This window comes from Acanthaster planci, linkage group LG10 (genome assembly GCF_054643075.1).
Source record: "Acanthaster planci isolate LZ-2023a linkage group LG10, COTS_SCS, whole genome shotgun sequence".
Taxonomy (NCBI): domain Eukaryota; kingdom Metazoa; phylum Echinodermata; class Asteroidea; order Valvatida; family Acanthasteridae; genus Acanthaster; species Acanthaster planci.
This window is the reverse complement of record NC_141786.1, coordinates 12,004,133-12,026,800: the sequence shown is the minus strand read 5'-3', so window position 1 is coordinate 12,026,800 and position 22,668 is coordinate 12,004,133. Positions and strand designations below refer to the sequence as shown.

Below are 22,668 nucleotides of genomic sequence, written 5' to 3'. Positions count from 1 at the left end.
TTCAAAGTATTTCCCAATGACATTAGTAAATGTTTATCAGTCCAGAATTCGTGTTTTCCAGCATTTCTGTAATGACTGACTTTTATCGAGATGATATAGGCTTATGATGAGAAAAGTGGATTCGGGATGCAACATTTTTCCTTGCAAGATGCATCGTATTGCAGTATGAATTAATCACCACAATGCTGACAATTACAAATTAAAATTCCAAGTGCTAGTAATTTCGACTCGCCTGAAAATTATTGTTCTGATTGTGCCAACCTTATTTTCACCTTTGGTGATAGCCATTGGCTTGGGAAAACTGGATAACATGAAAAAACGCTACAAATTACGGCCCTGTTGTCGACATATTCGCACATTGTTGTTACTACATAATATCCGAAAATGATGTTTTTTCAGGAAAATGTCCACACATTGTTAAATGCATGAAAAGTAACTTGAGATCCAGGACAATTCATGTATTACCTCTGTCATGAAGATGATGTTTGATGAATGAAGAATACCCCGTCGCGACCACAGCCCGGCCATCTTGTCCTGAGAAAATACATAGCGGTTCGAATGCGCATGCGTGAGAACTAAATGATCGGCCGGCACATACCTGATAAAAGTATGTTGATATGACAGTATTCTTTACAATGGGAGTCAACTGTATAAGATTTTTCAATAAATATGCAATATTTCGGACCAGTCTCAGAGGGATTGTACACGCACTGTTATTATGGTTGTGTAAAATTTTACACAAGTTGTGTAAAATTTTACACAACTGCTGTTTACTATATGAACCTAGCAACAGTTGTGTAAACACTTCACACAACCCTGGCTGTGTAATTTTTAAACAACAGTTGTGTACTATTTCTTTACAATAATTGTGTAAAATAAACTTACACAACAGTTGTGTACTATTTCTTCACAATAATTGTGTAAAATAAACTTACACAACTGATGTTGAAATGATTTACACAACAAATGGTTAAATTTTTACACAAACGTTGTGTATTTCTAACTGAATTGGGGAATGCCTAGTCGATATACACATGTACAAACAAAATGGCAATACAGAATTGGTTCAGATTTAAATCTTGTTAATTTTATTGACAATAACAGAGAAAATGCATACATTACCACATGACAAATCCCTTTGCTAGTTTTTCACAAACAGCAGTAAACAAATACTGTAACAGTGACTCTTCTTGTTTGCATATGTTGTTTTGACGAAAAGTTTAAGCTTTGAAAATTATTTTTTAAATCAGGTTTTGGTTTGGTGAAATTTGATCATCAAAACCAATGTAACAGGCCACCACATCAGTGTATTTTATGGCAATCCTGGAATGTGGTGTATCTATAAAAACCGAGTCTTTACATTTGCAAGTAAGCTGCTTCTAATATTACACTGGAATGCTGATCTATTTGAAATCTCATTTTAACAGTATGTACCTGCTGGATGGAGGGAAAAGGGCTCTCTTTAATAATACAACACTTTGAGTTAGGAGTGACTGTGCATCATGTAGTGCAGCCAGACAGTGTAATACTTTGGGAGAAAAGCACTTTTTATGGTCCCATGACGAAGCACTGTCAACACAGTTACCTCCAGCTCCCTGTGAGAAAAACGATTTTACTGTATAACTCTTCAAAACATGTAATGAAATTTAAAATACTGGTTCTGCAGTTACTACTCAAAATCACCTTTCCAAAAATTGAGTAACACTGTTTTTTTTTTTTCATGAACTCCACTTTTTTTATCAACTCCATCAAGTCAGTGATAATGGTGTCTCAAAACAACTGGCTTAACACATGTCTTTGCATCACCTTTCACCAATGCTGGCACTATCAAGGAAAAATCACAATTTCAACCTCATACTATCAAAATGCATGTGGTTGCACTGGTGGAAAACACTATAATGGGCTGTAATAAGGGTAGGCTTACATTCTGTTAACCTCAGTGATTTCAACAGGGGCAACACTTTTACCAACATGAATTTGGCCCCATTGTTCAGTTACACTTGTTCAAATGTAGTCTCCACAGTAGCCTGTCATGCTCTACCTTAAATGTATCCAGTATGTAAAATGACTAATGTATCAGGGCTTCTGATCAACAAAACCAATCTCACAATTTTACAGAGGTCTGACACACCTAAAAGTTTGATGACCTTTAACAGCGCATATCAGTAGCAGGCCGCATATTTGAAGATAATTTTGGGTTAGGGTTCCCAGAGTAATTTTTTTGGAGTCAAAAATACTCAACCAAATGGAAATTTCAGATAAATAAAATCTTGGTTATTTAAAGGCTGGTAACCAAGAAAAAATTTCACTCTTTTTTGTGAGCAGCTAATTGATATGACAGATGAAACAACATGGCGTACTGCAAAGTCTCAAATGGTGACTTCACCTAAGCACAGAGAACATGCACCATCCAAGGATGAGATTATGAATTAGACGAAAAATGAACACAGTTACTGAATAAAAATTGGCTTTCGAAACTGAGAGTACTGCAAACTTAAGGAAAATAGCATTCACAGTCCCTATATCCAGGACCCTAGCTAATCCTCGGTCAAATGTTTTGGCCATGTTCGAAAGTTAATCAGTGACACACCAGTGAGGGTACCAGGTGGCAATCCATAGACGACGTGCTGTAGCAGCTTCCACACAGCACTACACTGAGGCTGATAGTCTACATCCAGCACGTAGATCATCTTCATGCATGTGACAACTGCCTGAAGTACAGAGGAGCAAGCCACAGCCTTTCTCTCAACAACCATAAACACCTGGTTCGGCTTGAAGCGGGTTCCTCCGAGAAGCAAAATGAAAGGTTGTGGACGTTCTTTGGCAGGAATGGTCGCCATGAAGTGCTGGATATCTGTACCTTCCTGTTTAATAAGAAATAAATGTATAACAAAAATATTCATAATCATTACACAATGCCCAAAACACTTTTTTGTACAAAAGTATATACTTAATGTGCCTTTTTGGAAAAACAGCTTTAAAAATTGGTGATAAAATGGGCTATTTATGACTTCATCAACCAATCACAACACCATTTGTACGGGACTGAGTTTTATGAAACATCATGGTACAAATGTTCGTGACAATAGCTTTAAAAAAAACAAGTTTGCCAAGTTATGACTTTCAAGGAAAAACAAAGAATGACCATATGACAAATGCAAGTCATAATATACAATGGAGCAGCTTTTGGGCAAAAATTTCCAGACATGCCACCATTTTGTTTTCACAATTTAACTTCCTCTTTGTGACAGTGAAATTAAAATGTCTTACTGGTTTCATATCTATAAATGATCTCAGTGATTCTGCAGGGGTGCATCGTCCTTTCATTCCCTTGCTCCTCCCCACGAAAAGTAATGGTAGAACGCTCATGGCCAGTTCTTGACGGTCCTCTGATGAAAGAAATAGACAAACATAAACTAGACTTATGGCTTATTAATGCATTACATGTAGTATTGCCTTCTAAGTCATCCATTTATTTAATAATTCTTTGAACTAGATTTTAGCTCACTCTCTGTCAATTTCTCTATGTCAGTCCCTCCAAGGTCTAGTTGATCTTGCCACTGGATCTTCAGCACTTGGTTGTTGTATTGATAGATCTTCTGCGAAAGGGAAGGCCACTTGGCATACAACTGATTAGTTTCCTCAGAAATGGCGAGACGGAAGTCTTGTTCAATCTGAAAATGGTCCAAATAAAAGCACTCATTAATTAAACTATAAAAGATGGTCTTCCATGACAGGTGAGCTTTAATTATAACTATGTCAAACACACAACCCTCACTTTGTAGAAAAAAGGATATCCTTCATGCCTCATATTGACACATGTATAGCTCCCCTCACAATTGAAATGAGGTCATTAGGTATCTTGAAGATGAATTTTTCCCCAAAACTTGTCTTTTGAATAACTTGAATGTTTCCGGTTAAAACCAACAGTAATTTTCAAATTATTTTTATTTTCAATGGAAAAGTGTCAAGCACATGTCTTTAAAAAATATTTTTAATATAAGGACTCTAAAGGTCACTCACACTGTTTTAACACTGCAGTGTTGCCAATAGTCGACTCAATCATCCCTCTGCAACATTAACAAAGACCGTTAAATATGCAGCTTACGATTCCCGGATCCAGTAACCGAGGATACATCTCCAAAGTCTCAGCTGTGGTTGGGGTCTCTTTCTTAATCCAGTCTTGACGTCGTTTACAGGTCTTGGCCATATATTCAAATACTCTTGCCTTTGGCTCCACATTGTGCTTCATCCAAGATATGGCCTCTTTTACTGAAAATTAAGAAGTCACCAAGGGTGAGACTTGGTACCTGCCTGTTTATGTTGCGCTTCCCTTAGCCACCATTGGTGCTGTTTTGGTGTTAATTTGGTGCCATTTTAGTGCAGGCATTTTGAAGAAATTAGTGTACACTAAAACTACACCAGAGCTCTGCTATTATAGTGCACTTCTAGTGCATCCCTGCAAAACTCAACAGCATTTTTGCACTGGTTAGTGTAGTTTTAGTGTAGTCCCAATTATTTAAATTAGCGCCAAAAGAGCACCAGTAGTGCACTTTTAGTGCCAAAAATATTGGTGCAGTATTAGTGCACATTTAGTGTAGTTTTAGTGTACACATGCATAGTACGTGAACATGCCAAAAATATTGGTGTAGTATTGGTGTACATCTTTTTAATGTGGTTTCGATGTACATGTACTAACACTATGCTATTTTATTTTTCCCAAGCTCACATGTTGTACCAATTGACCTACATGCAATATGTGGCGGTGTTTGGCTACAAATAACTTTTTGGATACTGAAAAATGTTGAAACATGTCATTTAGATGTAAAATTTGAAAAAAAAAACAAATACATGAAATCACTGGTCTTGCACAGAAACCAAGTAAATGAACAACAAGTTGCACCATCCCTTTTCATAAAACCCAATTTTCTGCTAGCAGAAGTTTGGATTTTACTTTGCCGACGGCGGGGTGGTCCAAAAGTGGACAACTTGAAAATTGAAACGACCGTAGTGCTCCCTACTCTCAATTGAACTTTGGGTCAGTTCATGTTCGAGCCGTCCTCAGGTTTATCCTCGGATGCTTTGGGTTTACGCACGGTCCATGACCCGGATGAAGAAGTCGAGGTGTATGTGGTCAACCCCACGGACCACAATGTACGACTTAGGCATGGGCGGAAGTTGGGGAGGGCTGAGGATGTAGTAGATGTACAGGAAGTCCCGGTCTCTGTAGAGGAAGGAGCAGGACTAGGAGCCGAGGGGCATCTTCCAGAGTACTTGCGTGATCTGTTTACCAGATCTGCAGGGGAGCTGGATGAGGGGTAGAAAGAGGAGCTGAAGTCTCTGTTGAGAGAGTTTCAGGGCGTCTTTGCTGTCAATGAATACGACCTTGGAAATTTCACCGCCATAGAGTTGATACCTGCAACAGCGCGCCTATTAAACACAAGATGAGGAGGACGTCCATGAACTTCGCCAGTGAAGAAAAGGCTCAACTTGATCGGATGCAGGAAGGGGGGGTCATCAAGCCGTGCATGTGCATCCTACCCCTCCTCCCATACAAATGGCTGCAGTGTGCCTCTACCATACCCCCCCCAAAAAAGGGCAAATGCTGATAAAACTTTTTAAAGAAATTCTTTGCGGCCATTTTAGAATCATTACTTTGAACATATGTAATTTAATTTTCATGCCAACATCCATTTGTCCCCATTAACAAAAACACAGTTTTCACACATTATTATAATTTACATTGACAGGAATGTGACACCCGGAATGTGACACCCTAGAGGTTTAAACCTCCCCCCAACTTTGGAACAGTACCCAACCCCAACTTAAAAAGAAAGCTCTTTATCTTAATTTGCATTAGGAAGAATTTATTCTTATGTACTTGCAAATTTATCATCTCCACACCCAGACATAAACTTTAAGAGCTTTGGTGCGTAGTAAGGTCGCCATTTGATGAGCAGGTTGCTCCCACTTCCACGATGAAGCAGTTCAAACTCAGTGTTGATCTGAAACATCACAGAGAATGTAACAAATTGCATAGTAGGCTTTGGACTGCATGAAAACTTGTTTCCAGTTGCATTTATGAACCATGTGCATGAAGAGTCTTTTTTTGTTGACTGACTCTCACGTCTTCCACTTAACACTACTTGTCAAGTTGGGGTCATTGAAGATAACCGTGCACACTTTTTTAAAATTTTGTTGAAATTTTTAACAATTCTTAAACCTTCTGATTTTCCATGATGCCTTCATTTAAAAAGCTTGGAGGGAAGTAACTTCCTCAAGGTCACAAGTAGCCTCCAGTTTGATTCAAATTTTCCATGGGCCATGTTCACAAGTCACAAGCAATAACGATTTACCTACAGGCCTCAAAATGTTTCTTGACTGGCAAATTTTTGCAATTTGGGTGAATTCACCCTCAAAGCTCAAGAAACATTTCTTTTTTGCACTCCCTTGCACCTACTTTTAAAACCACATTTTAACCATAAGTTATGCTATTGCATGCAATACTCACTAGCTCAGGTGTGTCCCTGAATCTGGGGATGGTGTTGATGATGCTGGTTATTGATGGGCTGTCTTGGTCTATCAGTGCTCTACGGTAAGCAAAGGTCTCCTTCAGGTATTTGATGATGGTTCATATTTTCCCTGGTTGGTGGATGGTACTTCAGCCACTCCATCTGGAAATACAAGTTCATTGTAAAGCAGCATAAGTATAATTTGAATACAATGCCTATCATGTTCAAGCCAAATTGAATCCTCAGTTCTGATTTGTCAATCCATGCATGGAGTTACCAGTGTGTCTAATTTATTTTGTATTCTGCGCACTGCCTATAGCTCCTTAAACTCGATCTTTACTGGGTATACTTGCAGCTGTTACTGCAGTTATACAAATGTGATACAATTTCCAATTCTCATGCTTCATTGAGAAAATTTTAAGATATTAAGTACTAAATTGCAGTTTCCCTGGATACTGATGTAATGTTGACATAGAAGACTATGAAAGAAAGACCCAACATTTTGAAAACACTAATGGTGGCAGCAAACCAACCGTTCCCTTTTACTAGCTAGTTCTTAGCAGGCACGCAGTTCTGAGCATGCCCAAGACTGTCAACAAGGACCAATATATGTCTGCTGCCAGCAGTGTTTCAAAGTGTTCCATTCTTTTCTTCAGCTGTTGATGCTGCAGGTAGTGTTGCTTCTGTCATATGCTACTAAAACTCTATTATCCCACCTGCTCTAGCACTTCAGTTGTTGGGTTAATGCCACTGCTCTGCTGCATTTTTGGCTTCTTCCTGACAGGATCTTTCTGCTCCACTGACGAACTGGCTCTGTGGTTACCAAGGCTGACTCGAATTGTCTTGAGACGGTATTCTATAAAGACTTTCCCATTGCTGTAGTAAAGCTCCTTAATTCATGAACAGAATGATTAACACCTTATTCGCGTTTGACAGTGACAAGAGTGATATGTGATAGCAATATAACATGTCTAATGAGGGAGTTTGTACTTTTAGCTGTTTTCACCCAAAAGGGAGAAAAAAAGGGCTAAATCACAAACCATAGTCAATTCCTGAATATGCAACTTTTTGTCTTACAGTCTAGCTGTTTTCACAATTTTTCTGAGAGAGATATACAAGCAGTCTTACAACACTGCGATTAGCTGAAAATTAGCATTTATGAGTGTGTCAAAAATGATCAAAAATACTCAACAAGGTGCAACTGAATGAATAATTTTTAAAAAGTGGAAAAAAATGTGATTAATATGAAAAGAAAATGCTCCTCTTTTGGTCTTTAATTATTTTCCACTTAGAACTTTCTGATATAAAAAAATGAAATGAAAAAACGTCTGGTTGCCCCAAAATCCATAAATAGATAAAAACCTGAAATGACAACAGTGCTTAATATCTCACAATGAAAATGCAACAGTGCAGTTAATAAATGCATACTTACATGGCCTTCACTACCAGATGTTAGGTCCTTGAGACTTGGATATTGTGTGGTGAGTGCTCTTGCTAAAGCCTCTTTTTGAGAACTGCGTGGATAGCTGTTAAAAATTTAAAAAGCCAAGCGTAGAAAAGCAGATTGTTGAAAATTTAAAAGAAAGACCTCAAACAGTTAAAAACAGTAGTAGGAAACTGAGAGTTCTGGAGCACACGCCCCTTTTTGCCCGGTTTTTGCTCAAAACCCTTAGTTTGCTCAAAACCCGTAGTACATCGACCTAAAAAACCGTCAAAACATTTTTGGTGGGGAAAAATGGGAAAAAATGGGAAAACCCAGAAATGACGTGAGCCCCGGTTTTTGATCAAAACCCTTGGGTAGTACATTGACCCAAAAATCTCGGGGATTTCCGCTCAACTTTTGACCCGGCGCCGCTCGCTCGCTCGCTGGCTAAACAACTCGTGACTGGCAATCACTCGCAAACAAGTCGAGACTTGTCCGTTATAAAAACGAAAAAATAAATAAACAAACAATAATAAAAATACATAAAAATAAATGGTAGATCAAACTACAAACGTGAATTGTTATTTTTGCAAAGACACGAGTAATTCGGTTGACTTGATAGATTCGTACGATTGCTCTCGTTGTTTTAATTCAAAAAGTTTACGCAAATGCATCGGTTGTAAAGAATGTCGCAATTGTCACGAATGTCAAGACTGCGTCAGATGTAAGTACTGCTTCACCAGCGACGATTGCGGTAGATGTATAAATTGCGTGGCTTGTTTTAATTCATACGACTGCAGAAATTCGAATGCCTTGGACAGTTGCGAGGACTGTTACGACTGTGTCAATTGTATCGAGTGTTTTGGTTGTACGTACTGCACCTGCTGCGTGAATTGTGACGAGTTGGAAGGAATGGATCACGTGGTGCTCGTAGACGGCAAGCATAGAAAGCTGAGGCACGCGCGAGAGAACGAGTCACTGCCCGATTCATCGACTAAACTCGACGCGGACTTAAACAAAATTTGATTAATTATTGAATACAACGCTGACGTCAAAATTCCGCCTGAATAGAAATGAAAAAAATTTTAGGAACTTACTAATAAATAGAACATGTCAACTCAAATATATATCGTCTCAAATGACCACGAACGTCTAAATGCCGGCAACAAAAACCCAAAAATTACCTATGGCCCCTCTGACTCTGAAAATTTAGTCATTTTAAGACCTACAAAGTGTTCTTCTAAGATCGCTTATCACCACAAGGGACAAAACAAACGACTGTTGATTATTAGGCTCGAAGATCCTTGTTACGGAGTCGACCCAGTTTATAAATATGGTACTAAGGAACCTACTGGAAAAAGATCAAATTTGTTATCAGGTGTCTCCCGAGACCGAGTCGTTGCTATTACGTGTAAATGATAAAGTTTATAATTATTTTGAAAAATTAACAGATAAGATGCTGGAAGATCTCCCCGTGATTACGCGTAACTCTTTTAAGGTGTCTCAAAAACTAGACGACATATCCGATAGGATCAATTATTTAGTTAAACCGGCTTATACCGATAAAAATAGGATGTACGTTAAGATCGGCTATGATGCCACATTGGTGGATTAAACATTGTAAAGAAATCGATTGCGCTCTTTTTGCGAACAAAAAATGCCAGGCGATCTCTTTGATCTCTCCTTAAGATATATAATATGGCGCCCACGGTTCACTTTCTTGCGGAGCGAGCGTTAGATATCGAGTCACGTCAGCTATGCTCACGGTTGAAGAAAAACCTTGCTTTTGGGAAGCGTTTGATTAAAAGCGAGTAGTTAGTGAAAATCAATTTAACCTCGGTTATCCCGGGGTTAAATTTTTTTTTACTTTAAATAAATAAACCCTTATATAAAATGACTGATGCGGAACTTTGCCACTTGTTGAATAGAAAGGAAGTACACATAATTGGGGCAACGAGAAATGTCCAACTGAGACCGCCTTGCGATCACCAAATAGTTGAAATAGATGAAAGATATGCGTGTACATATTGTGGCCAAATTCTTGGGTGGGTTTCCTCGTACACTCCCGCAGAAATGGGAGATCGGTACTTTAATCATCACGTTTGGAGGAAACCTAAGCCGCCAAAATCGAGAAAAACCCTACAAAAATATAACATTTGTTTTAAAAACGGCGAAGCGGGTGAAATATAATACAAGTTGAACCAAGTTTTAAACGGTAAAATCTCTCGAGGTAAACCGTTGGAGGCTTTAATTGCAGTCTGTTATCAAGACGTCACTGGGGAAATCGAATCTGAAGTTAAAGAACTTTTTCAAGTCTCGGATAAGCACTGGAAAAACGCTATGGAGAAGTTTAACCTTGCAAAACAAGACGTATAAAACGTATATAATAAAATGGAGACGCACACTTTTCACTTGACCGAGAACCCACAGACGTTTAAATTAAAAAACGAGATCAACAACACCAAAGGCGACAAAGTCCTCCGAGTAAAGAATATTCAGTTTGAAGCTGGATATTTTAACGTAACAAACGCCACTGAAATTGAGTGGGATACAAACTTGGACGGTAGGCCAGCGGGGGTACTTGGCGAACGACCGCCCGGTGTGCCCTCAGTGGAAAGAACGGATTCATCTCCCAATCCAGAATTAGTACAAACAGCTAAAAACAGATTGATCCAAGCAAATAAAAGAGGCGAGTTAGCGGAAGAAATCAGAATCATCGCTGATGAAATTGAGCAGCTAAACCAAGAAATCGCAGCTTTAGAAGATCAGTTAAACCAAAGACAACCATCAGAAACGCGAGTTCGTTTAGCTTTTGATCTCGACGATAAAAAAATTAAATCAGCTTCACTGCTCGAGGGGCAAAGACAAGCCGTAGATGAAATCTACGAAGGGAATCCACCAACTCGACCTACCACCACCACCAACTCCCCCAGGAGACCCAGAAGAGAATTAACTAAAAGACTGTTTTTGACGGGGCTAACTGGACCTATATACGACAGACTTTATTCGCGAAGCTCATCCGAACCATTACGTCAGGGTCAAAGAGGAAGCATCGTGGTATCTCCCGGTTATTACGGCATAGACTGGTCTCACTTTTTGTTAAACTTGATACCGGGCGTTTCTTTTAAGGTTCACTCGGAATCTAAACGGGTGACTTTGGCCATTACGGACCCCAATCTCAAGTTGCGACTAAACAAAGAAGTGTCCAAGCTCTTAAACTTACCCAAAATAAAACTTTTACCCAACGTTATTTACGAAGGCAAGTACGATTTAAACCCATTGAAACTCGCGTTTATTCATTGCAAACAATTATATACATTTGACAACTTTTATAACGGGCGGACTTTAGACTTGCTGTACGTGATAGCTACCGAGCCTCGCACCCGTAATCACTGTGAAACGCCTACAAAGTTAATCGACAGGAGCATCAGTGAATTGACTTTTTCTGTTAAAAACTACAGAGGTGAGCTCTTGAATAACATCGGCAAAATTTTAATCGAGTTAGACATTTTTTAAAACGCGTAATTATAAAAGTAATAGATGACGACTAACATATACCCGGAGTTTTACTTTAAACTCGGCTGAACAAGCAGAAACAAAGGTTTACAGACTCAGAAAGATTGAAGAAACTAAATCTCAAATCCAAAGAGAACGCGACGCGAGGGAAAATAGCTACAAAAAGATAAAACGACGTTTAACCGCGCTCGGATACGTGGAATATGGAGTAGAAGCACTGGGCGCCACATCGGCAGCCGTAGGCATTTCCGCCATTTTGGGAGTGATCACCGGTCCCGTTGGACTTGTGATGGAAGGAATCGCTATCGGTGCGTTTGGCGCTTACGCGATTCTAAAGTACGCCTCCCGTAGACTCACCCACAAAACTAAAAAACACGATCAAATTCGAATTTTGGCAGACGCTAAATTAAATACCATCGAAGAATACGTATCTCACGCGATTGAAGACGGTGACATATCCCAGGAAGAATTTGTCCTTATTTTATCCGAGCTGAAAAAGTTTCACGAGATGAAAAAAAAGATTAGATCGCATACGTCTACAAAATTGGAAGAAAATAAAGAAAGCTCGCGAAGCAAGCAAGAATTTGAACGTCAAGTCAACGAAAGAGCAGAAGCGCTAGCCAACGAACGAGCAGCGGTTTTAAAAAGAAAAATCTTATGAAAAAACTTGGCGAGTAAGTTTTACAAAGTCGGTTGAGTACAAGCGTAGCGGGCACGACCGGAGCGAGTACGAAGAGAATCCACCCACTTATCGAGAAGCGACTATTCCCACGGCGTAAAGATTATTTTTAAAATTCTTTTAAAATAAATGGGAGGCAATTTTAGTAGTCTAAATATTAAACGAAGACAATTCATTTACAGCCGAGTTTCCAAATTTAACGCACGCGTATAAATTACCGAGAGTAACCACGGATGAAGCGGTCAATAGGTGGTCTGCTGAGGCGATATCGTTTTACCAAAATCAATTTAATTTCGCGGTCTATTGCGCGACGACGGCCTGCGGTGTGGGTTTTGATCTGCTGTCCGACCCTTATCCATACGTCTCGGCTTTATTTAACTTTCACGTGTATTACACCGTACGGAAAATATTTTACGACTGCGTGATGCCCATTCCAAGCGACGACGTATTTGACGCGTTACACAATAATTATGACCATCGGAAGTTTACTGACACGTGCCTTTTATACGGAGTAGACCCGAATAAATCTTAAAAACAAACAAAAGACACTTTGTCAAACGGATTAGGCACAGCTTACTACTACGACAATGGATACGTACCCGTTCCGGGTAAAAACTACGACGCGCACGACTTACACGTGACCAACGGTAAATATGCGGGATCGAAGTGGGACTTCGTTCCTAAAAAGTCTCGTTTGACGGATGTGGGAATCACCAAGGTAAACAAATCAATTCGAGCTTACGTCTACGCATTACGAGGGGCACAGGTGCAGACCAAGACCAGCGTTTTGGCCACCGGCACCGGATTAGACGCGTGACGGCAATTTATTACGATCGTGGAATCTTTAATTCATTCGGGTCCCGATCTCGAACAGTCGATCGACCAATATCAAGATTCGTTACAGTACGCAAAAACGCCGTTGAACTTCGTAGTTGCCCCAGGTTTGTACCTGGTGCCCTCGGACATGGACTTACGCATCGGTACGTTTGAGGGATACAACAATAATTTACAAGTCGCGACTGAGGATATGAAGACTGGGTACGTACCAAGTTTGAATAACGGTACGAGCAGAGCGAGTACGAGTACTGGCAAAGAGGAATTACCAGAACCGGCAGTGTTACTGAGAAAGCAACCAAAGCCTTTAGACGCCCACAACGAAGAAAAACTATCATTAACCGTTGGAGCTGTTGCAGTGGGTGTCGTTGGGTTTATGTTATACAAGGTTTTCACTTAAACGGTTTGAATTAGAGCAAAAAAAAATTCACCCCAAATTTGGGATGAATTTTTATTTATTTTTCTTTTTTGTCCTATTTACCCATTCTTTTGCACGTATGTCAAAAGCAGAACACCTGCGCCCACGAACAAGGTCCAAACGTGTTCCGCCACCCATCCGACCGCTTTACTCGCTACGTTAAAAAAACCAACTAAAAATGCTACCGATGATCCCGGGCAAAGCGTCTAAAGCCTTCAACCCAAGTTTCTTTAATACGTTTGCCAGGTTCCACAGTTGCCGTTTGATCCAATCGGTAATTCCTGGTTTGGAAGGAGGTTTAGGCGTTGGTTCAGGAGTTGGTTCAGGCGTTGGCCATTATACTACTAACGACGGTACTTACCGCTAAACCAAAGGCCGTTAAGATGCTCACGATTGTGACGCCTTGTTCTCTAAATAAAATATTAATTCGTTCGCGTAGTGTCAAATCCTAATTCATGATCTTTTCGATCGTTTCCTTGATGCGATTAATTTGGTTTCTCAATTGATTGGTGTTTCTATTGATGACTTCTAATCTACCCCGTCTTTCGACTCGTAAGTTGTCCAATTGTCGTTGAAGTCCCGTACGTTCTTCTTCGGATGTCGCTTCTTCCAACTCGGCTTCCGAATTGTTGAATTTTTGCGTCTAACTCATCTAATTTACCTTGATTTAAAATTAATTCTCCTTTTACCGTTTGTAACGATTTATCTAAAGCGACGAGTTCTCTGTAATTTAACCCTTCGGTTTGAACGTCTATGTCACGGGTGAGGTCTTCCACGATGTCGTTCGCTAGATCTGCTTCTTGGGGTATTTCTACCAATTCTATGCTCTCGGGATGAAGTTTCGCAAGTTTACGAGAGACCCGAGCAGCTTCTTCTTTTGTTTTCCGGAAACGTAATGACGCAAGCCTAAAACGCGTCTTATAAAATCTGTGTTTGTTCTTTGTTTAATAGTACTTAGGCTAAGAAATTTACTATTATCGTTTTCTTGGGTTAAAAGAACTTTTTTGCCTTCAAACTTTACGTACAAGCGATCTTTACTATCTAAATTATCTTTAATTTCTGTTTCGTAACCAGTTTCTTTTTTGATAGCTGTGTAAAAATCGTTCACTTTAGATTCACGCAACAATTGCCTAAGATCCATTAAGTTGACTTGTCTTGTTAGTTCTGTTTCGTGTAAAGGATCGACGTCTTTAATTGACTCGTTGTATCGCTTTTCGATCTCTAAGCCGCCATATATTTCATCTTCTTCGTCTGGCCCAACGTCAATAGGATGTGTAAAATTAGTGTCTTCTATAAAGGACGTTTCTTCTTGCGTTGTATCAAAGGTATCGTCCCATTTTAAGTTATCTTGGTAGTTTATTTCTTGATTTTCCAAGAGAGGTATTTCCTCGGGCTCGAATCCTCCTTTTGCCATTTCTTTTATAGTATACGGTTTTTTTTTAAGCGGCGGGTAGGCTCGCGGGTAGGATACCCTGCGCTACCAACCAACCCTTGGTAGCCAATGCGCCGCTAGACAAAGCGGTTAATTTTAATGCATCCTCGGCGGACAATCTATTTAGGTCTGGTGGTTTAATTTTAAATAGCTTACTCGATAGCATAGCATAACCGAGTGAGATTCCCGAGACGACAGCACCGTGATAAACCGTATTTGCGATTCCGTTTACGTCGATTGATTTAGCGTTACTCATATTTATATATAAAGAACTTTTAAATAAAGTGAGCAAAGCGAGCTACGACCAAAGGGAGTATTCAATCCATGTCTAAAATTGGTTCTTGGTTAGGAATTATCGTGTTACTCGCTTCTTGCTTTGGCTGAGCGCTAACTTGTCGTGAACTGGGCTGGACACTGCTCGACTTGTTTCTCCAAATTAAGTAGACCGCAACCCCCGCAATCCCCAGTCCGCCGAGTATCAAGTTTTTGTTCTCTGTAACCGTTTGGTAAATTTTATTTTGGTTGATCTCTTCGTTGCTCGGTTCACCCGTTAGTTTCATCTTACCGAGTTGTTGCTTCATCTTCTTGTTATGCTCGGCTAACTTCTTACCTTGTTCTACGCGCTTCGGATTTTTGGCTCGTTCTACTCGCTCAGTAACTGACTTAACTGCTTTCTGAATTTGGTTGCTCGAGTTCGCTTCGTTGTTTTCCTGTTGCTGATTCACTTCCGTTTCTGTTGACATCCTCTTTTATAATAATAGAACTTTTGTTGAATTCTAGGTGTTTAGTTGTAATCAACGCTGCTGTAAGTGGAGACAGGTAAACTCCATACTTGTAACAGATTTCGGTAAATAGTCTACCCATAGTTTGACTGATGATAGGGTCGTCGTTGAGGTCTTTAGTAAGCGCTTCTTCAGACTTTAAGTTGACGTTAAAGCCTAAAAATTCTACCGGAGTGGCTATTCCTAGTAGGCGAGAGTACAAACTTAAAATAGCGTGACCAAGGGTTCTGACAATCCTTTCCCAAACTTAACTTCGTATAAATTGAACAGCTTTTCTTGATCTTTGGGTGGCATAGCTTCAATTTCTTTGATCGTGTATTCTTTGCCGAAGTATTTTTTAGATTCACCCGACGCGGCTATCGCGCAAAGTCTATCCTTTACGTTTGAGGTTGATTCGTTGTTTGATTCGCTTTTTGAATCGGTGAGTATACTTTTGATGTCATCCATTTCAATATATACGTTCTAAATTTGTTGTAAGTATACTTTAGTCGTATGTACTCAACCGTATAATAAGTTAAGTTGACTGCGATAACAAATTGAATAACTAGTTGAACATATTCTAGCAGAGCTATCATTTAATTGTAACAAAGATAAATTTAACTATAACTGAGTTGACGTAACTCAGTTATAGCAAAAGGTAAGTAAATTAAAGCAAATAAATAACTAGTTAAGAACTAGCTTTCAAATCTTTATACGATGTAACAATTAACTTATCGCTCTTTTTAGCGAGGTTACACTTTACACAACAAAGAACACAATTCGATTTAATATGCCCGATTTTATTATTTAATCATTCAATAGTACAAAGATCGTTTTTATGTTCTAAGAATTGCATTTGAACTTCGCAATCTGGATAAAAGCAACGAGGGTAATCCTCAATTAGCCCGCAGCAAAAGTCTGTGTCAATAAACCGGTCAGGATCGAATCGGTTATGCTTCTTATCTGATTTTCTAGCGTTGCTAATCCAATTTCGAATCGTCACTTCAACTTCCCCGGTGCAGATCTTAATAATATCTACGTCTCTTATGAATACAGACCAATGACCCATTACATTCTATACAGGTGTTCTTTCTTCTGCCGTGTTCGCAGAACACATTTAGATCTTTGTCGTCCGTGCTCGCACTTATTTTTTTCTTGATTAGCTCGTACCTTAGCAATACAATCGTTGCAGTTTAAATTAATTTTACCACTTCTTTGTATAAAGAAGTTTGCCAAGTCCAGGAGACAACGGCACGCTTTGCATGTTTTCTTTTGACTTTCTATCATATTATTCAACAAACATAATTTAAAAATTTTTATCGTTTTTATTGAATTAAATAATTCGCCGGCGGTTCCGTATTTAATATCAACTTACTAAATCTCACGTTGCGTAGATGCCTTTTAATTTCCCCTCTCTTCTCATCAGGCACTACATCGTTTTCGTCCAGACATTGATCAAAGGACGATCTACCTTTACAATGAAAAATTGCCGTCCAAGCGGTATTCTCTCGGAAGTCTTTTAGCACCGAATTGTACTTTTGCGTAAGTAGCCAACAGCTGTGGAGGTAGTGCCTACCCGAGAACGCCATCTTACTAAGGGCGCATGTATGGCTACTTTTGGATTTCTTTCGGTACTTAATAAACTGATCTGCTGCGCAATCGTCGATAATAAATAATGTATTTACACCATCGAATACTCTATGGTAGAGTTCTATGGTCGAATAGGTAATAAACAGTCTTCTTGTTTCTAAAGGTTTGCGCCAAGTCTCGATTAGTAACGACTTCGTATTCCAAGGTTAGATCCGAAATTTGATATTCCGCGGCAGTATCTGAAGAGTTAACCACTTTGTCGTGTCCGTTAAAAGTTAGTTGATACGTCAGAGGCTCTTTAAACCACGAAGAATAAAAGGGGGTATGATCCGTCAACATCGGCGTGTCCAGTGGAATCGCATAACGATTTTTAAAAGCGTCGGCAATTGCCTTGTCCTTACCGTCGTTTGCGGCAGCATTAGCATCGTCACCCCCTAGACGTATCTTGGCTACGTTTTCTTTCTCTAGTCCAAAATACGCCATATTTTTGGTCTGCGAAGGGGGTAACCAATTGTCCTTGAAATTGTGAAATACGTCCGCATCCCGGTAGCTTACGATTTTGTTTCCCTGGAGAGATTTTATTTCCGAAACCAGGTTTCTCGCTACGTTGTTATAAACCGTCCGGTTGTCGTCCGAACCGCCGTCTAGATCCAGTTTAAAAGCCAACTTTGCCGTACCGAGTACAATGACGTCGTCAGTGCCTAAAGCGGAGAATTTTACGTTTATTGTGTGACCCGCGTCTATAGTGCTCGGGTTGTGCGTAATTGTTACTTCGCGCCTTTCGCCTTTGATCGCGCGAGGAACTTTCAGTCTGCGACTCGGGTTAAGCTTTTTGGTGTACATCTTACTTTTATATAATAGCAACCTTAGTTTCAAAATGGCTAGTGCTTTATTGATGATTGGAGGATCGATAGTAAACGCCTTGGCATTCACGGGCTCAAATTTTTTATTTAGCAGTTTATCAAAAAGTAAAGTCGACGAAGAACGAAAGCGACACAACCTCGCGTTAGAACAACTGGCGCAAGCAAAACAAGAATGGGAACAAAAACGCGTACGCCTGTTAGACTTTTTGAACGAACGAATGCGACAAGAACGCGCGAGCCAGCAGACATTTGTAAACGTGAACGAAGCGTTGCGGGCTTATTCTGAATTGACCGGTAAGAATCTTATCCCGTTACCGCCAGAGCCTAAGTTATCCGATTTTTACGAACCTTCCGAAGATCAAAAAATTCGCGAGTTTGTTTGGATTATAGGTGGAACTGCGATAGTTGGATTGTTGGCTTATCGATACTTGTAACTTATTTTAAAATGGAGAGAGAATCGGTCGAACCTAATTACGCGCATCAAATGGATGTTTTGTATTTACCCTGGGACCGAGTTAAAAGGAAAACGTTTAAGTACGCTTTGACCGTAGTAGACGTGGGTTCGCGGTATAAAGAGGCAGAACCGTTGACCAGTAAAACTGCCGAGCAAGTGAGCGAGGCAATAAAGAAAATTTACGAGCGATCACCTCTAACCTGGCCCAAATTCGTAATGGTAGACTCGGGGTCTGAATTCAAAGGTGAGTTTAAAAAGTTAATGACAAAAAATAAAGTACAAATTCAAGTGGGTGAACCTGGGGTACACAGATCTCAAGGAATTGTAGAAAGGTTTAACCGCACTTTAGCCGAAAGGTTATTTGGCCACCAATACGCTCAAGAAATGTTAAACGTGGGTGAGCGAAACGTGGAATGGGTTGAACGTTTGCCTCAGGTCGTGAAATCGTTAAACGAGGAAAAAACGCGATTAATAGATGCCGTTCCTGCAGAAGCCGTCAAATCAGGCCGAGTAAAACAAGAACCAAGTACACCTGTAAGAACTACCCAAAGAGAACTTCCTCCAGACGCGGTCGTCAGGTACCTCTATTACCCGGGCGAGCAAGAGGGAGGCACCGTCAGAAGGGTGACGGATCCGATCTGGTCCGTGAACGTCTATCAAATTGAAAAGCGAACTAGTCAATTTAAACGAGTGAAAGGAAAACGCGTCGAAACGGGCCCAACTTTATATTACCTTTTAAACGGACCAAATAGGGGTTTCGTCAAAGAGGAACTTCAGGTAGTACCCGAGGATACCGAATTACCGAATTAGCTTATGCCCGTAAGCTAACGTATCGATTCCGTTCGGCAATATATAGCGCTTTGTGTCCAACGGCGACAAACTAAGTTTATTTTGTGAAATGGTGAACACCCGATGTTTATCCGTTCTAAATAGTTGTTGTTTATTGCAATAATGCGTTTTGTCAGATAGCTTTTCTCGGTTACTACCTTGGAAACCCCTTTCGCCTTCTTTAAAGAAAAGTACTCGCTCTGCCCGTTGCTCGCTGGCGCTCGCTTTTGATCGACCGTCAGAATTGAATACATTTTCGGTCTGATACAAATGGCTTCTAAAATTGTTTTGCCACCAAATTCGTATTTCATTTTGCCTATGACTTTTTTATTTTTGACGCTGTAAAGCGGATGATCTGGCGGGTAATTACTAAAGTCAAATAAATTACGCGTTTTGTTTAGGTAACCAGTTAAATCTTCGGAGCTTCGCTCGATTTGAACTAATAGAAAATCAGTGTCCGTATAAAGTAAATTTACTTTTTCGCCAAAAGTTGATTTTAGTTCGTTGTAGTAGAAATCGTACATTAACGTTTTTGAAATATCAAGAATACTTACACCGCAATAGATTGGCTTATTTAATTTTGTTTTGTTTCGGTACATCTCCACAAACGAAAGGGAACAGTCCTCAAGTGGCACCGTCGATTCGCAATTTGGTTTATACGTTAATTTTTTGTATTTGGCGGCGTCTTGTTCGTCCCTCAGTAAATGGCCGTCAATTCGATATCTAACATTTTCCATCGTCTTGCCAAAGACCGAGTTGTTCATCAATTTAAAAAAGTCTTTCTCAAAATCATTTTTTGCTTTCTTGCGCAATTTCGTGTTTCTGTCAATATAGCTCTTCATCCACGGCTTTTGGCGGAAACGCAGTACCCGGTGAACTTCTTTGATCCACAACCCTAGTTTGAGATATTTTTGCAATATACGATAATGGCACACATATTTTCGTTTGGTGTTGAGAGTGGCCACTAGTTTGTCTACCGAGGTCACTTGCTCGCCATTACCAATTAAATCATGTTGATAGCTCGAAAGCCATTCGTTTGGTACCGACATATTTTCGGGTGCAAGTGGAAAGTCATTATGTTTGTCATGGTGACGTTCCGGGTAATCTAAAGAGATCTCAAACATGTAACCGTAGTCATCGGTTAGTCGCAACTCTTGGATGTAATAGTAAGTAAATTTTTCTAAGTCTGTTTCCCAGGTAAATTCCCCTACGGGCAGATATTTGCTCATCGCCCAGCCGTATAAATTATTTGCGTCTAGGTACATGATCTGTGACTCTGGCTTATTTGGGTCGTAGTCAGGTAGTTCTGGACTACTGGCCTTTGCATATCGCTTTGCACCCACACTCGAGATACCACCTCTTTTTTCCCTTTCAAAGAACAAGTGCTTGTCAATGTCTGTCAGTAGTTCCAATTGTATACCCGAATGCTTTAACAATGCATCCCACGACAGGCCCGGTGACGTATAATAGTTGGCTGGGTCAAGGCCATAGTGTTGTTTACAGACTTTGCGGAAGTTCTCAAAACCAGCGCTAACAATAGCACGTCTGTTTCCACGTATATGTCGTGGTAGTCGCCTAGGTTTTGGCAATTAAATTTTTCCCATACTGTCTCCGCACGAGCGTATTCTAGCTCGGTTATCCCTCCCTGCTTCAGAGAGCTATAGAAAGCGTCGATAGGTGGGAGCCGTCTCTCTTGGAACCGATCAAAGGAGTCTATATACTCATAGGGGTAAATTCCCTTTTCCAACAGTAAATTTGTCCTCCCTTCGGTCGTACTCGCTGCGCTTTTGTTTTCTGGAAACCTTTCGCAAAGTAAGTTAAAATCATCGGGGGAACAATTTTTAACCAACCGATCTAGCGAAGCCGCCATAAAATGAAAGGAGTCTAAAAATCTGAGTTGGCCAAAAGAAAACGAAATGTAATTTTCAGTATTTTTAGCGATCAACTTAATTGATTTCCCATAAAATTCGTGAGCGCCTTGCATGATTAAATGTGCGTCGTATTTCTCCAAGTTGTGTAAGATCACCGGAATGGGTGTTTGATCGGGCACTATTCTTAACTTGAGATTACAATTAGCGTGCGCTGGGCCTTGGTACTTCCCCGTCACGTGACAATGATCTCTAACCTTTCTAAAATTGTTGATGGGCTTTTCGCAATCTAAACATTTCCACTCTTTGAACTCTTTTTCTTTGCCTTCAACTTTAACTATACGACAAAACTTGATTTTTTCTTCTTTTGTCTCTGGTGGTTTTGGAATATCACATTGACAGTGAGATTCACCCGCTTTCGCTCGATCTATAAACTTTTCGCAGATCCAACATCTATTACATTGTTCGTAAATTTTTTGTAACTCGGGTGACCAAATCAACTTTGCTTTGTTTTTAAACGTTTCGTTTATATTCTCCGTTTCCTGAGAAAGTGATTCTACAAAATTAACAGCCGCGTCTTGACCTCTGTAAGTCTTTCGGCTAGTGCAAACTCCATTGCATTTGACGACTGCGTATGAGTATCCGCAAGGCTTGTGAATCTGTGTTTTAACCGTGTTTGTGTCTGCTGGCGGTAACCTTTCTAAAACCGACTCAAAATCGGCATAAATGACAAAAGGCGCGTCTTGCTTATTTTTGAAATTTTTGAACTTGAGTATATTTTCACCCTCGGCCGGCATTTCAACTTTACATGTAGGAACGTTTAAGCCTTGGCAATCTTCTTTGTGGCTGGCTAACTTTTCTTCCGTTAGAAAAGGCGACATGCACTTGAAACACCAGTGTTTTTGGCCGTTGTGATGATCGATATCACCCGTCAACCGAGAAAAGTTTTTAATCCAAGAATAATGGTTCTTCTCGCCCTTGTTAAATAAAAGTGAATTGATCGGTTCTTCTGGCCGCTTGCTTTTGTGGAGAATGTAAAGACCGTCTTTTTTGGTGTAACCAAACACATTGATTGCCAAGCTATTTAGCGATTCGATACGTGGAATTTGTGAAATCGGTGTTGGAAAGCTTATGTTTGTAAAATTTAAACCATCTGATTCTGACCGGTAAGTCGAAGGTCGCTCCTTATTAATTTTATATTTTGGATTTGTTTCTAGCTGGCTTTTGACTCCGTCTGAATATAATTTTAAAGCTGCTCTCAACGCCCATCGAATACATTCTTGATCTTTATTTTGGACGTTTATGATTGCTTTTTTGTGTAACAATTCCTTAGGCAACAGAATGTAAGAAGAACCCACTGGATTATATTTAACCACGTTGACATAAAAAGCGACAACTTTGTCAAAGATCCAACCTGAGCCTTTTTGTGTATGAGCCTCCACTTGTTCGATTTGTTCTTGGCGTTGCTTAGCAAGTGCATTTTTAACACC

General features: G+C 39.9%; 1 protein-coding gene and 1 long non-coding RNA gene across 4 annotated transcripts in view; one reads left to right on the top strand and one right to left on the bottom strand.

Annotated features, from left to right (window-relative positions):
* The window catches only part of LOC147797773 (uncharacterized), a 461,720-nt gene that overhangs the window by 373,667 nt on the left and 65,385 nt on the right, over positions 1 to 22,668 (top strand). The window lies entirely within an intron of this gene.
* Positions 1,066 to 8,138, bottom strand: LOC147797778 (uncharacterized). 3 transcript variants are annotated; one of them, XM_087142618.1, is made up of 9 exons: positions 7,945 to 8,138; positions 7,229 to 7,402; positions 6,512 to 6,674; positions 5,882 to 6,005; positions 5,022 to 5,430; positions 4,109 to 4,272; positions 3,509 to 3,674; positions 3,271 to 3,389; positions 1,066 to 2,864 (listed from the first exon to the last, which is right to left on the bottom strand). In XM_087142618.1, the coding sequence occupies exons 6-9, from the start codon at positions 4,250 to 4,252 to the stop codon at positions 2,538 to 2,540; spliced, it is 756 nt and encodes a 251-aa protein (XP_086998744.1). In that variant the 5' UTR covers positions 4,253 to 4,272; positions 5,022 to 5,430; positions 5,882 to 6,005; positions 6,512 to 6,674; positions 7,229 to 7,402; positions 7,945 to 8,138; the 3' UTR covers positions 1,066 to 2,537. The 3 variants fall into 3 exon arrangements, with proteins under 3 accessions (XP_086998744.1, XP_086998743.1, XP_086998745.1); XM_087142617.1 differs by lacking the exon at positions 7,945 to 8,138 and having other exon boundaries at positions 5,022 to 6,005; positions 7,229 to 7,496; XM_087142619.1 differs by lacking the exons at positions 5,022 to 5,430; positions 5,882 to 6,005; positions 6,512 to 6,674; positions 7,229 to 7,402; positions 7,945 to 8,138 and having other exon boundaries at positions 4,109 to 5,011.